At 35.2% G+C, this 17502-nt stretch overlaps 1 protein-coding gene across 17 annotated transcripts in view; it reads right to left on the bottom strand.

Annotated features, from left to right (window-relative positions):
• Window positions 1-17502, bottom strand: part of LOC106059989 (hydrocephalus-inducing protein homolog) — a 113915-nt gene that overhangs the window by 28146 nt on the left and 68267 nt on the right. For 14 of the 17 annotated variants that reach the window (XM_056036850.1, XM_056036857.1, XM_056036853.1 and 11 more), the window contains 12 exons: window positions 16779-16980; window positions 15724-15823; window positions 12596-12739; window positions 10910-11009; window positions 9899-9998; window positions 9585-9733; window positions 8502-8666; window positions 4593-4676; window positions 3804-3936; window positions 1640-1924; window positions 738-890; window positions 280-513 (listed from right to left, as the gene is read on the bottom strand). In XM_056036850.1, the coding sequence (XP_055892825.1) occupies window positions 280-513; window positions 738-890; window positions 1640-1924; window positions 3804-3936; window positions 4593-4676; window positions 8502-8666; window positions 9585-9733; window positions 9899-9998; window positions 10910-11009; window positions 12596-12739; window positions 15724-15823; window positions 16779-16980 (1849 nt within the window). The remainder of the gene's footprint in view (window positions 1-279; window positions 514-737; window positions 891-1639; window positions 1925-3803; window positions 3937-4592; window positions 4677-8501; window positions 8667-9584; window positions 9734-9898; window positions 9999-10909; window positions 11010-12595; window positions 12740-15723; window positions 15824-16778; window positions 16981-17502) is intronic. The other 3 variants (XM_056036860.1, XM_056036865.1, XM_056036866.1) reach the window with 1 other exon arrangement.

Genomic DNA, 17502 nt, shown 5'->3' with positions numbered 1-17502 from the left:
AATGTATTTTCTGAAACTTTTTATTTCTAATTATATGCAGCTATTTAAAAAAAAAATTAATTGCCGATTATGATCATTTTTTTCTATATATTTATATATGGACATATGCCTGATAAAAATTCATTGAAGACATTGTGTGTAAAAAAAAAAAAGGCTACAGTTATCCAAACAAGTCAGTATAATTATTATGAAGAGAAATGTTAGCTGAATATAAATTTCAAAAAGTTTTTTTTTTTAAGATAAAATATAAAGTCAAATTTATAAAGCTGAATTTCATACCTTGCTAGGTAGCGTGCCATCATTAAACAGTTCAAAGGGCAGTGACTCTGAACGGCCAACCAGCAACCTCTTGAAAAGTAAAAGGGGTTGTCCAGTCTTGTTTCTGACAGTGGGTTTGGCGATGGTTATCCTCGGCAGGTTGCCTTCCCCAGAGACCTCAAACACTAAAGACTTCCCTTTGACCTGATTAGGACTTAGGCCCTCAATAGACGCTTCAAACATTGCACTGTAAGACTAGAAAAACAGGATGCACTTTTATTTAATTAGTCCATCATTTGGGTTCATGAAGTTTATAGTATATTATATTACTTTCAGTTCTATTGTCCTTATAGTTATGGAAGTAATGGCCATTCAACTAAGCTTTGTTATTTCCTAATTAAATACTATTATTTGATAAGCTTATAAAAACTTTGATTCCAGTTACTCATCGCTTCCTTTTCATACATGCTAAAAGTTACCTGCATGGAAGGTGGTGTGAATGAAATGGTCACATAGGTGAAACTGTGATTGGCTATTTGAATCCGACTAGGTTCCAAGTCAAAAACATCAGAAGTCTTTGGGGAACCCTTAATGTTGGTAGGTTTTAGGGTAAAGGCTACATCACATGGTACCTTCAGAGATATCAAGTAAGCATTGATTGATTAATTAGAGTATAAATTATAGCCTATTATTTGTGCATAATTATAATATGACTTGTATAGGTTGAAATGTGTTAATGTTCATTAAGAATAGACATCAAAGGGGTCAATGATTGTAATGGCAGCAGTTAAGAATTGCAAAATCCTTTTTTTTTTTTGGCTCAGATAACCCTGTCAGATAGAGGTGTTGAGATGTTGACTTGGTCAAGCACTAATGACAAGGATTTTCATTTTTTTGTTTTACAAAATAGCATGATCTTATTAGATGTTTTTGTTTTGTTTTACCTGTTTCGGATGTTCCTTCAGAACTGAAGGCAGGGTTCAAACCTGAGACTATCAAGAAAACAGTCCTGAATGCATGCCAGGCAACCATCAAGTATTAGCAGTAAAATTTTATAGTCAAGAGATTGAAACTGTAATGAGGTATGCTATATTGTAAGTCATTGGTTAATATGCATGACTAAATGCATGACGTGTAGGATGTAATCATCTTCTTTTTTGAAGTAACGTCTGTATTATATAAGATAAGATATTTGTAATATATTGTCTCCCACCACTGACATATATTCATTTCATGTCTTTCCACCAGCTGCAATGCACCATGGGCCATCAATACAATCAATGAGAAAAAAACATTCAATCATATATATTGTTAGATCAATTTGAAAAAAACTTGAAGCTAAATTCTAAAACATTATGCAAACCAAAGTTAGACAATTTACCTTGTTGTTGTTGGAAATCTTAAAACGAGCTTTAGCAGTCCTCCCAACAATCACATTGTTGAAAATAAATTTCTTCTCTTCTTCTCCATACACTCCACCAGCTTCTTGATTCCCACAATTCAAATGTTGCCAGATGGTCAGATTTTTACAAATTCTATGCTCTTCAAAAATGCTTCCTAGATCATCAACATTGATCCCAGGGATGCATGTTTCGGCCACAAGCTTGTAGGGTATTCCACCTTTGTTGTAATTAGGATCACGGTCAGAAATTTCTAGATTGATTTCCTAGAGAAAAAAAAAATTATTTTGAGAAAAATAAGGACAGACTTGCAAAGTCATTATGCTAAAATCATGCTCAAGATGAATTCTTATTGTTCATATGGACAAGACAAAGGTAAAAAGCAAAGCGAAATAACTAAGGTACATATGTGGAGGTGATCTTAAAAAAGATGGACAAGTATTACTGAGGTGTATCTGACAATTGCTTCAATTTGAAGGAGAAAACAGCAACACTTTTAAATTATCATTTTTAGCTCTGTCAGTAAAACAAAAAATTAGGTAGCAACCCTTCTATTGAAAATGCCTGAAGAAATAATGGCTATGATAGATGGGTGCTTCATTCTTTATTGACTAATTTTTGTAATTTTAAAAAATAGTAATTAACTCTTTCTCTCCATAATTATTTACCACATTCTGGTGAAATCAACGTTGGTATCATCAGTTAGGAGAGAAAGAGTTAATCAAAAGGTAATAATAAAAAAAATTGTAAAATATATTTTAAAAACTTTTATATATCTGAAAGCAAATATAAATGTGTTAAGTTGTTTCTAATAAGTATTCATTTTATTTAACTTTGAGATGATCATGATTAAAGAATGTTTAATATAAATTATGGGCATAATAAGTTCATGTGTACAGAGTTTGTTCCTAAATTCATACAGTATAAAAACAAGTACATTTTTAAGGAAAGATAATTTTAAAAATGTACTCTTCCCTTTACTAAATTAACTCTTTACTTCACTTGAATTAACTCTTTCCTTCACTTGAATTAACTCTTTCCTTCACTTAAATTAACTCTTTACTTCACTTAAATTAACTCTTTACTTCACTTAAATTAACTCTTTACTTCACTTAAATTAACTCTTTCCTTCACTTAAATTAACTCTTTCCTTCACTTAAATTAACTCTTTACTTCACTTAGATTAACTCTTTCCATCACTTAAATAAATTCTGTCCTTTACTTAAATTAACTCTGTACTTCACCTAAATTAATTCTTTCCTTCACTTAAATTAACTCTTTCTTCACTTAAATTAACTCTTTCCTTCACTTAAATTTACTCTTTCCTTCACTTAAATTAACTCTTTACTTCACCTAAATTAATTCTTTCCTTCACTTAAATTAACTCATTCTTTCACTTAAATTAACTCTTTCCTTCACTTAAATTAACTCTTTACTTCACTTAAATTAACTCTTTACTTCACTTAGATTAACTCTTTCCATCACTTAAATAAATTCTGTCCTTTACTTAAATTAACTCTGTACTTCACCTAAATTAATTCTTTCCTTCACTTAAATTAACTCTTTCTTCACTTAAATTAACTCTTTCCTTCACTTAAATTAACTCTTTCCTTCACTTAAATTAACTCTTTACTTCACCTAAATTAATTCTTTCCTTCACTTAAATTAACTCATTCTTTCACTTAAATTAACTCTTTCCTTCACTTAAATTAACTCTTTCTTTCACTTAAATTAACTCTTTTCTTCACTTAAATTAACTCTTTCTTTCACTTAAATTAACTCTTTCTTTCACTTAAATTAACTCTTTTCTTCACTGTCTCATTTAACTGTATAGTTGTTTGTAAAATGTTTGTTTGTAATACTGATGTTTTGAATTTTGGGATTTTTAGAACATCCCTGAGACTACCTAACATACTTTGGGCAATTAAAGGTGGTTGGTTGTTGTAATGTCCACATGAAACCCTCGTTAACCATCACCCATAGAAACAGATGAGCTTTACATCATCTGCCGCCATGGATTTCAAGATCTGAAAGGCACGCCTTTAATTTTTATTTATATCTTTATTTAAGCTGTGTGTTAACATTAGGAAACTACAACCCTTACTTAAATAAAAAAAAGATAGAAGATAATAACATAAAACCAACCTGTACTTCTTTGCCAGGAGTTTCACCAACACATTCTACAGTGATAGACTGACTGCCATTGGGTAGAATTATACCAAATGCAGGGAAGATGGTGAACATTCCTAAGGTTAATTTTGATTGGCTAGGATCCATTCTACGATATAAAAGAATTCCATTAGAAAGTGTTCAATTCTCTGGAGTGACATATACAAAGAACTAGGCATACTAAATAAGATAATCCTTTAAATCATCACATCAATACAGTTATGGTTTCTATAAGCCTTGTATTTAAAAAGGAAACAATAAAATAATAAAAAAAGTAAAAATAAAATAATTATTGTATAATTTTTTAAAAAATAAAAACAATAAAAAAAACTTTTTTCTCTAAAATGAACATTAAAACATTTTACATAAAATTCAGTAGCAATAAAAGGACTTAACAAGGGAAACTATAAAGCAGAAAATAAGTTTGAGGACTAAAATCTTCCCAATAAAACCCCCAAATAGATAAAGGCAATGAAGCTAATCAAGTTCAATGATAGATCATTTATTCACTATTTTAAAATAACAAGATATAAGCTTTATAAAGTCGATACTAAAACAGTCTGATATTTGATGGTTTTTAATATATTCAGATCAAGCGGAATAACTATCAGATAAAGAGATACAGCACACTGTCTCTTACTTCAAAGGGCCATCTAAAAAAAAAGCTAGTTACAATTTCCCATTCTAGATTACAAGAAAAGGTTGAGAAGCAATTAAAAAAACAACAAAACAATTAGTTGTATGTTACGTCTCAATTAAATTTACCTTATTGAATCCATTTTTTTCTGTTTGAAAGAAGGTGTGGAGTTGTCATCTCTCAACTTCGTACTTTTATCCCCTTTTACAGTCCTTTGAAAAAATAATGTAAATAAAACAAAATTTACTTTTCTAGAAACCTTGTTTACATAATGAAGAATGAAAAATCTGAGTCGATATTACAAGTTTTTTTTCTAAAAGGATTACATAAGACTATCTTCCAAGTTTGAACCCAGGACCATTGAGGTGACAGTCCAGAGTGCATACCACGGGTCCAGAATCCCATCCAATATAATATAAAAAATATATGTGATAAAAAAATGTATATGAAGACCTCTCCATAGTGACAGAAATAAAAAGGAACCGATTACATTGGGCAGATCACTTCATAAGAATGTCATAGAACAGAAGAAGAATAGTATACTGGCAAAAACCAAAAGGCAGGTGCCCCAAAGGCAAATCATGAATGGCTTGATGATGTAAAGGCAGATTTACAACTGCTTAGAGTTTGGGCATGGAGAAGAAAAGCACAGGATAGATCTGAATGGAAAGGTGTGTTAAAGCAGGCCAGGGCACTCCATGAGCTGTAATGTGACTGAGATAGATGGATGGAAAGGTGTGTTAAAGCAGGCCAGGGCACTCCATGAGCTGTAATGTGACTGAGATAGATGGATGGAAAGGTGTGTTAAAGCAGGCCAGGGCACTCCATGAGCTGTAATGTGACTGGGATGGCTGAATGGAAAGGTGTGTTAAAGCAGGCCAGGGCACTCCATGAGCTGTAATGTGACTGGGATGGCTGATTGGAAAGGTGTGTTAAAGCAGGCCAGGGCACTCCATGAGCTGTAATGTGACTGAGATAGATTGATGGAAAGGTGTGTTGAAGCAGGCCAGGACCCTCCATGAGCTGTAATGTGACTGGGATGGCTGAATGGAAAGGTGTGTTGAAGCAGGCCAGGGCACTCCATGAGCTGTAATGTGACTGGGATGGCTGAATGGAAAGGTGTGTTGAAGCAGGCCAGGGCACTCCATGAGCTGTAATGTGACTGAGATAGATGGATGGAAAGGTGTGTTAAAGCAGGCCAGGGCACTCCATGAGCTTTAATGTGACTGGGATGGCTGAATGGAAAGGTGTGTTGAAGCAGGCCAGGGCACTCCATGAGCTGTAATGTGACTGGGATAGATGGATGGAAAGGTGTGTTAAAGCAGGCCAGGGCACTCCATGAGCTGTAATGTGACTGGGATAGATGGATGGAAAGGTGTGTTAAAGCAGGCCAGGGCACTCCATGAGCTGTAATGTGACTGGGATGGCTGAATGGAAAGGTGTGTTGAAGCAGGCCAGGGCACTCCATGAGCTGTAATGTGACTGGGATAGATGGATGGAAAGGTGTGTTGAAGCAGGCCAGGGCACTCCATGAGCTGTAATGTGACTGAGATAGATGGATGGAAAGGTGTGTTAAAGCAGGCCAGGGCACTCCATGAGCTGTAATGTGACTGGGATAGATGGATGGAAAGGTGTGTTAAAGCAGGCCAGGGCACTCCATGAGCTGTAATGTGACTGGGATGGCTTAATGGAAAGGTGTGTTGAAGCAGGCCAGGGCACTCCATGAGCTATAATGTGACTGGGATAGATGGATGGAAAGGTGTGTTGAAGCAGGCCAGGGCACTCCATGGGCTGTAATGTGACTGGGATAGATGGATGGAAAGGTGTGTTAAAGCAGGCCAGGGCACTCCATGAGCTGTAATGTGACTGGGATGGCTGAATGGAAAGGTGTGTTAAAGCAGGCCAGGGCACTCCATGAGCTGTAATGTGACTGGGATAGATGGATGGAAAGGTGTGTTAAAGCAGGCCAGGGCACTCCATGAGCTGTAATGTGACTGGGATGGCTGAATGGAAAGGTGTGTTAAAGCAGGCCAGGGCACTCCATGAGCTGTAATGTGACTGGGACAGATGGATGGAAAGGTGTGTTAAAGCAGGCCAGGACCCTCCATGAGCTGTAATGTGACTGAGATAGATGGATGGAAAGGTGTGTTGAAGCAGGCCAGGGCACTCCATGAGCTATAATGTGACTGGGATAGATGGATGGAAAGGTGTGTTGAAGCAGGCCAGGGCACTCCATGAGCTGTAATGTGACTGAGATAGATTGATGGAAAGGTGTGTTGAAGCAGGCCAGGACCCTCCATGAGCTGTAATGTGACTGGGATGGCTGAATGGAAAGGTGTGTTGAAGCAGGCCAGGGCACTCCATGAGCTGTAATGTGACTGGGATGGCTGAATGGAAAGGTGTGTTGAAGCAGGCCAGGGCACTCCATGAGCTGTAATGTGACTGAGATAGATGGATGGAAAGGTGTGTTAAAGCAGGCCAGGGCACTCCATGAGCTTTAATGTGACTAGGATGGCTGAATGGAAAGGTGTGTTGAAGCAGGCCAGGGCACTCCATGAGCTGTAATGTGACTGGGATAGATGGATGGAAAGGTGTGTTAAAGCAGGCCAGGGCACTCCATGAGCTGTAATGTGACTGGGATAGATGGATGGAAAGGTGTGTTAAAGCAGGCCAGGGCACTCCATGAGCTGTAATGTGACTGGGATGGCTGAATGGAAAGGTGTGTTGAAGCAGGCCAGGGCACTCCATGAGCTGTAATGTGACTGGGATAGATGGATGGAAAGGTGTGTTGAAGCAGGCCAGGGCACTCCATGAGCTGTAATGTGACTGAGATAGATGGATGGAAAGGTGTGTTAAAGCAGGCCAGGGCACTCCATGAGCTGTAATGTGACTGGGATAGATGGATGGAAAGGTGTGTTAAAGCAGGCCAGGACCCTCCATGAGCTGTAATGTGACTGAGATAGATGGATGGAAAGGTGTGTTGAAGCAGGCCAGGGCACTCCATGAGCTATAATGTGACTGGGATAGATGGATGGAAAGGTGTGTTGAAGCAGGCCAGGGCACTCCATGAGCTGTAATGTGACTGGGATAGATGGATGGAAAGGTGTGTTGAAGCAGGCCAGGGCACTCCATGAGCTGTAATGTGACTGGGATGGCTGAATGGAAAGGTGTGTTAAAGCAGGCCAGGGCACTCCATGAGCTGTAATGTGACTGAGATAGATGGATGGAAAGATGTGTTAAAGCAGGCCAGGACACTCCATGAGCTGTAATGTGACTGGGATGGCTGAATGGAAAGGTGTGTTGAAGCAGGCCAGGGCACTCCATGAGCTGTAATGTGACTGAGATAGATGGATGGAAAGGTGTGTTAAAGCAGGCCAGGACCCTCCATGAGCTGTAATGTGACTGGGATGGCTGAATGGAAAGGTGTGTTGAAGCAGGCCAGGGCACTCCATGAGCTGTAATGTGACTGGGATGGCTGAATAGAAAGATGTGTTGAAGCAGGCCAGAAGAAACATTTGAAACATGTAAAACAAACAAAACAAAATATATAGAAAATTTGTAACTTCAATGTTATTTGTTCTTCAGATTAAATCCCCGTTGTAAGTAATGATAGTCAGGGAGTTTGTTCCAGATCTAAATATTTCATGGAAACTTGTAATATTAAATTCGTTCATTTATGTGACAAACATCAACCTAAATTCTAGGAGCAAGCGCAATTTTCAGAAGACCCTGAGAGTTTTATTGTTAGCTATTTGGCACAACTATTTAATAAGTTCATAACATTTGTGTCCAAAATAAAAAAAATTACCAATAAATTGCTAATGTATACCCAGTCATAGCATATATATTTTTGGTGAGAACCTTGTGTAATATCAAATAATTTATACCAAAATAATAAAAAGCAAATAGAATGACATGAAGTAATAAACAAATATTATTGTAGCAAATATTGTATACAAATAACCAACTGAAAACTAAGTTTTAACTCTTAATGTCTCAACTAAAAGGCATTTAATTCTAAAGAGAAATCAACTTACGGCCTGCTTATGCTCTTGTTATGCACATTAGGATCTTTTTCTTTTTTAGTGATGGTGTACTTAAAGTCAAATTCTCCTTTATTTTCTATCACAAAAAATCTGGTTTTTCTACTATTAAGCAACATGGCACCAAAATTGATATCTTGCACTGGTGTGATTGTAAATCTGAAAACAAACAAAAAAGATGAAATAGTTTTCTATTTTAGCACACTGTTTATTACCATTCTGGCTTAGAATGGGGTTGCCTCAGATAGATAACAAAACTAACAATAGAATTTTGTTGGTAAAAGGTTTGGTTGTATTACTGCAAGGTATTCAGGCTATTGTGGTCTCAATGCATTCTTCAATAGAAGATCTCCATAAGTGGAAGCAGATAAGCAAACAATGAGTAGTGAGCCTGGGAACTAACACATTCAATGAAATGTTATCAGTCTTGGGTAGGAATTTAACAATTCCAAAGACCAGTCCAGAAAGGGAAACAACTGTACATTTATAACCATATCAATCAATACAAAAAGATTTATTTTCCTTAGTCAAAATAGAACTTAATTAATTAATTATCAATGCTGGTTTATTTTTTAATTGATTCATGTTTTGATAGGTACAATAAATAATTGTGTAAAGTTTCAGCTTGATCCGAGAATGGGTGTGGTAGAAATAATATATATATGAAAACCCACATATTTAGCCATATCTGTTAATATTAAAGAATTAATTTCCCCTTGTCAATTTTTTAATTGATTCATGTTTTGTTAGATACAATGAATAATAGTGCCATATCTGTTAATATTGAAGGATTAATTTCCCTTGTTGGTGTCAAACAAAATAATTTACTACCAGTAATTTATTGACTAATTGGTTCATTTTTTTTTATTGATTCGTGTTTTATTAGGTACAATAAATAATTGTGCAAAGTTTCAGCTTTCTCCAAGGATGGGTATGGTAGCATTGTTCAAAATTTGGCACAGACAGACAGATAGAGTGATCAAGCTTTGTAAAAAAATTAAAAAACATTTTGCTAATACACACTATCTCTATGCTGTTAAAAGACATTGACTGCATAATTCAAGAAAGAGAACTCACTTGCTAAAGACAGCTTTGACAGAAACCTTCACTGGGATGCTAGCAATGACTTCCCCTTGATCTCCTAGACTAGGTTCAATAACTTGACACTTGAGAATTGGCATTTCTTTGACATTTACTTCTCTGTTGGTCTTAAAGATAACTTGTACCTGGCAACATGGAGATGGGAAAAAAAGAGAGATCAATCAATTTCAAAATATTCTTTAATAATTAGAACAAAAAGAAAAAAAATCCAAATATAATTGTTATAGATCAAAAGAAAAATTGCATCATTCAAAAGAAATTATTGATGAAAAAAAACATCTCAATCTCACTTGAGTGGGTCGATCCTGTGGATTAAGTTTTCCACTGCTTGGAATCACAGAGAACAAAGACTTGATGTTTGCATTCTTGGCATCAGACTCCAACAAGAAACTGTCAGGATGAAAACATCACATGTATTCATATTGAATTTCTAGACTGCTATAATGTTACTGTTACATAAGTATTGATAAACATTTCTAATTAACTCTACATCTCTATTTCCTTTTCAAAAAACTATCTTGACAAAACAAAACAAAACCAAACATTTGTTAAATGTTCCTTCAGAACTGAAGATTATTACATCCCCGAGAGACGAGGTGGCTGAGCAGTAAATACTTGGCTTCCAAACTGGGCACCTCTAAGTCCACCCAGCTTTAATGGGTACCTGATATTAGTTGGGGAAAAGTAAAGGCGGTTGGTTGTTGTGCTGGCCACATGACACCCTCGTTAATCATGGGCCACAGAAACAGATGACCTTTACATCATCTTCATTATAGATCGCAAGGTCTGAGGGGAACTTTACTTTTACAACCTCGCCCAACCCTCTCCCAGAGCCGCCATCCAATACAAGATAATAAATATATATGTAATAAAAGAAAAGAGGTCAAGAAGTTAAGTGTTGAGCTGACCATTTGAAGGTAATAAATTCAAGTCCCTGAGTTCACTTAGATCTAAATAGATTTTAACAACGCCTCTGGGAAGATAAGAATAGTGTTCATTGTGCTTGATACAAAACTTGCTGAACCACTATATTGAAGTATGTGATGTGTGGCAGAGTGGAATAAACTGCTTAGATACATATCAAGTGGAGGGGCTAAGTTCAAATCCTGACGAGCTGAATTGTGATTGCTGAGAGCTTAAAGGCAACATGGAAACTCTCTCCTAAATACCCCCTCCACCCATTTATCAAAAAAGAGATTGGATCAAAGTGCACTGAGCATGCTTTAGCAATTGAAAAAAAAAAGAGCATTTGAACCACTTAGGATTTCAATATAAGACTAAGGCATTAATGTTATACTAACTTAAAAGCTATCTCATATTTTCCTTTGTTCTTGAGTGTACAAGTCTGCCTGCCTTCTTCATTGACCTTGACCACACCAAAGTCAAGTCCACCATCAGTACCTGGTGATTCACACATAAGAAAAAGAAATAAGTTATTCACATAGCAATAAACTCATTAATCATTTTTTTTCAAGGTAAAGTAAGTTATAGCATTTTCCTAATCCACATAATACAGAATTTATTCCATAAACATTAAAAGTAAATTAGCCATTAAATTTCAAAGAACAAATCTGAAACAAGAAAAACATTAAAAACAAAGCTTATATTAAGTCTACTTGTATCAATTAGTTTGGATCTGTCATGTGATTATATGTAAGATTGACCTAGACATAATTGCAATTAGAAATATTTTTACCAATTGTTTTAGTTTTTATCTTTCTCAACGCGCTCTGATCCTATCACTTTCTCAACGCGCTCTGATCCTATACTTTCTCAACGTGCTCTGATAATATCACTTTCTCAACGCGCTCTGATCCTATACTTTCTCAACGTGCTCTGATAATATCACTTTCTCAACGCGCTCTGATCCTATCACTTTCTCAACGCGCTCTGATCCTATCATTTTCTCAACGCGCTCTGATCCTATCACTTTCTCAATGCGCTCTGATCCTATACTTTCTCAACGTGCTCTGATAATATCACTTTCCTAGCGTGCTCTGATCTGATCCCTTTCTCAAGGCGCTCTGATCCTATCACTTTCTCAACGTGCTCTGATCGTATCACTTTCTCAACGCGCTCTGATCCTATCACTTTCTCAACGTGCTCTGATCCTATACTTTCTCACGTGCTCTGATAATATCACTTTCTCAACGCGCTCTGATCCTATCACTTTCTCAACGCGCTCTGATCCTATCACTTTCTCAACGCGCTCTGATCCTATCACTTTCTCAACGTGCTCTGATCCTATCACTTTCTCAACGCGCTCTGATCCTATCACTTTCTCAATGCGATCTGATCCTATCACTTTCTCAACACGCTCTGATCCTATCACTTTCTCAACGTGCTCTGATCCTATCACTTTCTCAACGCGCTCTGATCCTATCACTTTCTCAACGCACTCTGATCCTATCACTTGTCTGGACCAGTTGTGAAAGGAGAGGGAAAAATGAATGTTTGCATGATCGTTTTTTTAAATGCATTTTTAAAAAGTTCACTCAGAGCTTGAGTCCTCATGGGACTAATTCATCTCTATACCACTACATCTGTCAAGTACGATTTCTTTTTCTTGTTCAAGATACCAAACAAAATAATTAATTATCAAAATTTAATTAACTAATTGAATAATTTTGTTTATTGATTCTTGTGTTGTCAGGTAAAAGAAATAAATGTTCAAAATTTCAGCTTAATCTGAGATTGGGTGTGTGAGAAATAATGTGTACAAACTTTTTACCATACAGACATACAGAGTGAGTTGTTATAAGATTTGTAAAAAGAAAAAAAAACATAACAAAAATGTATTTATAATTATAAACCAAGTGACATTAAGTGATCAAATTAAAATAAAGAAACGAAATGGTCAAAATGTAATTAAATACCAATACATTAAGTCCATAATAAAACAAAACTTTGAAAAGCCAAATATAACACAAGTTGTAACTATGTCTATAAACAAAAACTGTAAGGAAACAAGTTTTTCTCTGCCTGACCTCTACTACCCATCAAACTAAATGTAGGTAGAACTTCTTTAGAGAAAGTCATAACTTTCCCTTTTACTTTGACAGGCTCGGGTGAGTCAATGACAGGCATATCAACATGTTTGACATTCTTCTTCCTTTTGTCCACAAACACTCCTTTGAGAGTTTAAATTTTTCATAGGTATTGTTTTCATTAAGCTTTAAGAGTTAAACATTACTTATGTAAAGCTAGCCAAAGAAATATGTTATTTCTAAATTCAAGCATAAATTCTTTTGTAAGGCATGATGATGCACTTACACAAAGGAATCATTTTTAGAGACAATCAGCAGACCAGTGCACAACAGCTGAAACATTTCATTGTTTTATATTGGAAAAACAAGTAACAAAAAAAATATTTTACAAAAATCAATTCCTCCTATATGAATCTGATCATATAATTTCTCATTCTATTAACTTTCTCTCCTAATTGATGAAGCCAACGTTGATTTGACCCCATAAACTAAATTGATTTTTGGATTTATAAACTTTAATTTGTGTTGTTTAAAAAGAGCATACATTCGCCTATACTTCGATACCAAATATAATATTTTCTGATAACAAACAAAAAAGTTTTTGAAGTTTAATCATAACAGGATAGTGAAACACAAATGAGCAAAATGAATAATTCTATCGGGAAAAGGAAAATAATTACGGAGAGAAAGAGTTAATTTCTTATAATGCTATCATTATTTCCAGTAGTCTTTTGAGTGAGATTTGCAGTGAGCTTTGCACAATCACATTTTGCTATTAACAGTCCATCTAATGATGTACAAAATGTTCATGTAGGTTTATTTATTTATTTCATTCCTTACCGAATACAAAACGAAACATTTGATTCAAGTTAATTCCCACTGAAGGGTGTTCAAAATAAAAAGACATAAACCAAATTTAAGATGATTCACCTTCACCTATCCCTTAGTGTGTTGGATTGTTGGGGCACCACACAACATCCGACAACTGTCTTTCTCCATTCTTCTCTGTCCTTTGCCATGGATAGAATTTCATTCACTAACAAACCTGTCCATTCTTTGATGTTGTCTTCCCATGGCTTCATCTATCTTCATCTTCTTCTTCCTCTTCTTCTTCCTGGTACTGTTCTCTGAAGGAAGGTCTTTGCGAGCCCTGAGGACCTTGTGATGTGGCCATTGAGGTTGTTTTTTTTTTCAGTGCTAAGCAGGTCATTGTGGGGTCTAATTTCTGTATTAATTCTGTTTCTAATCTCTTTGTTCATGATGCAGCCTTTGTTAGTGACAGCTTTCTGTAGAATCTTAGTTCCATTGCTAGGATCCTCTTCTCGAGATCTGCAGTCAGTGTCCAAGATTCGTAAGCATATAACAATGTGACCATGACCAGGGAGGGCTTTAATCTGATTTTAGTGTTGAGGGCTATGCCTTTGTCTGTCCAGGTTGTTTTGAGTTTTGCTAGTGCTGCTGTAGACTGTGCAATTCTGACCAGTAGTTCAGGTTTGGTTTCCTCATCTGAGACAATATCTCCAAGGTATTTAAGATATTATATTTTGAAAAAAAGAGTTTCACTGTGTACCCGATTAGATCATGTTGCCCTATGTCCCAAGTATGAACACTGACCCTAGCAAGAGATTAGGGCTAGGACGTCTGAAGATTTTAAAGCAAAACAAAACAACATAGTAACACTTCAACTGAACCTAACCAATGAGCATTTGCTTCTACAAAACCAAACATTAACAACATGAAAAATACTCCATTGTCATCTGCTCTTCACTAAAACATACCATACACAACTCCTATAACTTCTATATAAAACCAAAAAGAAAATGGAAAATTTCTATGCTAAATGGTGTAATCAAATATTTAGAATAATGCTCATCTATGGGAGAATGGAATTTCTTTTTATTGCACACTATTTGTTTTTAAATAGCTTTTCATTAATAGAAAAAAAACAACAAAGCTATACATATTTTCCAAATAGTGAAACATTTAGTGATGTGATGTGTCTGCTAACATCAATGTTACAAGTATCTGCGATAATAAAAATTGTTTAATTTAAGTGATTTATAACTTTATGAGATGTGACAGTAGTAAATGTAAGCTAGTTTTCTATGTGTCTTGTGATACCATAGATGCATATTAATTCAGCTAGTTGCCATATCTCATATATGGTGATACATCTAATGATTGTATATGCCAGTGATGTCATTCTAAACATGACAACTCATCTTTGTTGTCACACTGACCTATAGAGTTACACAGATCAGCAGTTCAATACATCTAGTGACATGCCAGTTAGCAACGTGACCACAGAAAACCTTTTGACAATGTGATAAAGGATGCCAAAAATAGATTAACACTGAACTTGCTCCAGTCAAAAGACCTATACGAAATCTCACCCTCAAGAAATGTCACCTGGCTACTTGTAGGACCCATGTATGTAGACTGCTTCTCTTCAACGGGTGTCTTCTTTTTAGACAATTTATCAGAGTATTCTACAGCTATAATCACACATTATTTAGACATTTTATAGTGTTAACTAAAAGTATGACCACAAATTTTAGTCAATTTAGCAGTGTTATCTAAGGCTATAACCACACATTATTTAGACATTTTAAAAGTGTTAACTAAAAGTATAACCACAAATTTTAGTCAATTTAGCAGTGTTATCTAAGGCTATAACAACACATTTTTAGACATTTTATGAGGACTATTTACAACTATAACAACTTTTTTTAAAATAAATATATTTTGCCAGAGCTATTTACAGTTATAGCTACATATTTTTAAACTGTCAAGCTTGCTGTAGAGAATGCATAGAATCTATTCTAGCACACATCAAGAGCAAACAAAAAAAGATTTAAAACAATAATTTAGTATTTGAATATCTGCAACTGATTCTGTATAACTCAGTTTATAATGGACTCAAATACATATTTCAGGTACTGTTAAGTATGGAAGCCTGCCAATCTAGAAAAGTACATTGCTTTAAATTATTCAACTTAAGAAATTAGGTCTAATTAACTTAATAAGCTAAATTAGTATATCAAAAAACATAGGGTGTGGTAATCAACCTTTTCAAAACAATGTCTGCAGTTAAATGAAATCTAAACCTAAGCTAATAAAATATTTACCTTTAGGGAAGCTCATATCCAGAGCAACATCATAGGCTTCAGCTGTTACTTGGATAGGCTCAGTATGTACCACGCCCATAATATTTTCTGCATCTGAAATCTGATCAAGATTTGTGTGTGTTTCTGAGAGGCTGTTTTTTTCTTAGAACAATAGTCATGTATTAAGTCTCAGATTTACACCTCAGTCATGTATAAAGTCTCAGATTTACACCTCAGTCATGTATAAAGTTTCAGATTTACACTACAGTCATGTATGAAGTCTCAGATTTACACTACAGTCATGTATAAAGTCTCAGATTTACATTACAGTCATGTATAAAGCCTCAGATTTACACCTCAGTCATGTATAAAGTCTCAGATTTACACTACAGTCATGTATAAAGTCTCAGATTTACACCTCAGTCATGTATAAAGTCTCAGATTTACACTACAGTCATGTATGAAGTCTCAGGTTTACACATTATTTACACTACAAATTTTGTGTAATATTCATACTGTATATATTGTAATTGTATGTTGCAGTGAGTTTTATTTATCTTAATAAAGGTTTATTGTGCGTGTGTCTGCTACAATGGACATTTCTAAATGTAAGTTGTTCATCAACTATTATTTCTAGTTAAGTCTAGTTGAATATCCTGACAGAAGAATAAGGCCTACAAGAGAGAAAAAAACTAACAATCTCGTCACACCATCACACACTTGGGTGACATTATGATAGTAAGAAGTTGTATATTGAGGCATTGGTGATACAGCCTTATAGCCTGATAAAAAAGAAACCTGTCTTATTTATCTCTAATCAAGGCTTCATTAACAATTAATTATTTATTAACTGTTCTAGCTGTCTAGCCACAAAGAGCCTCACCCATAAAAGGGATCTTCAACTTTCATAAATATTAATTTTTTTACAAAATAAATACATTAAATATAAGAAAAAAAAGGGGGGGGAGTTTACATTTACAAATGAAGAAAAAATAATTAGCGTTCCACGCATAAACCCAATTTTGATATTTTTTCTTTAATTTTACCATAATTTTTAAAAACTATCTAGTGCCTACCTCCAATCTAATCATTTTCTTATTGATCTGTATTGCCTTCATTGCTCTGAAGTAAGCATGTAGTGGGTACTCTGACAAGGGTTCCACAATTCCACTGTCAGCTGCCACAGTGAAGTCATCACCCAGGTTCTCTAAGCCACTCAGTCTCCAGGCAACAGGCAGCTGAGTGCTGTTCCTTAGATAGATTGTTTTGGTGTCCTTCCTAAAACACAAATCACACAAAAACTGAAACAATTATAAACAAACATGATAACAAAATGTAGTTTATTTACATCCATTGGTGAATGTACTACCATCAACTTTGCATACCATCTCAAATCATAAATTCATTTTTTTTCAGGGTCACGTCATTATTTACATAGTAGGCCTATTTTTTTCTCTGTAATTCTTTATGTCTATTGCTTGTAAATGAGTAGAAGTTATATTCAACCCACGTACAGTCTGTTCAGTTGTACAGTTAAAAAGAGTGATACAATTAATAAAACAAGGTCTGCTTGCCTTTCAGAGAAGCTTCCAATATGCACTGACCCTGTTTTATAAATATTTGTGAAAGCAAGTGAGAAAAGAATATGAACTGACTGTATGAGGGTTGTGTAACCATGTGACCCTTGGTGATGATACATTTTAAATTCCTCCTTCTGTAATTTTACATTTCCATAAGCTGTTCTCCTCATGTCCTTCCAACACTTTATGCTTAAGAATGTGAGACCTTTTTTTTATTTCA

This window comes from Biomphalaria glabrata, chromosome 7 (genome assembly GCF_947242115.1).
Source record: "Biomphalaria glabrata chromosome 7, xgBioGlab47.1, whole genome shotgun sequence".
Classification (NCBI taxonomy): Eukaryota; Metazoa; Mollusca; class Gastropoda; family Planorbidae; genus Biomphalaria; species Biomphalaria glabrata.
This window is presented reverse-complemented; position numbering and strand designations above follow the sequence as displayed.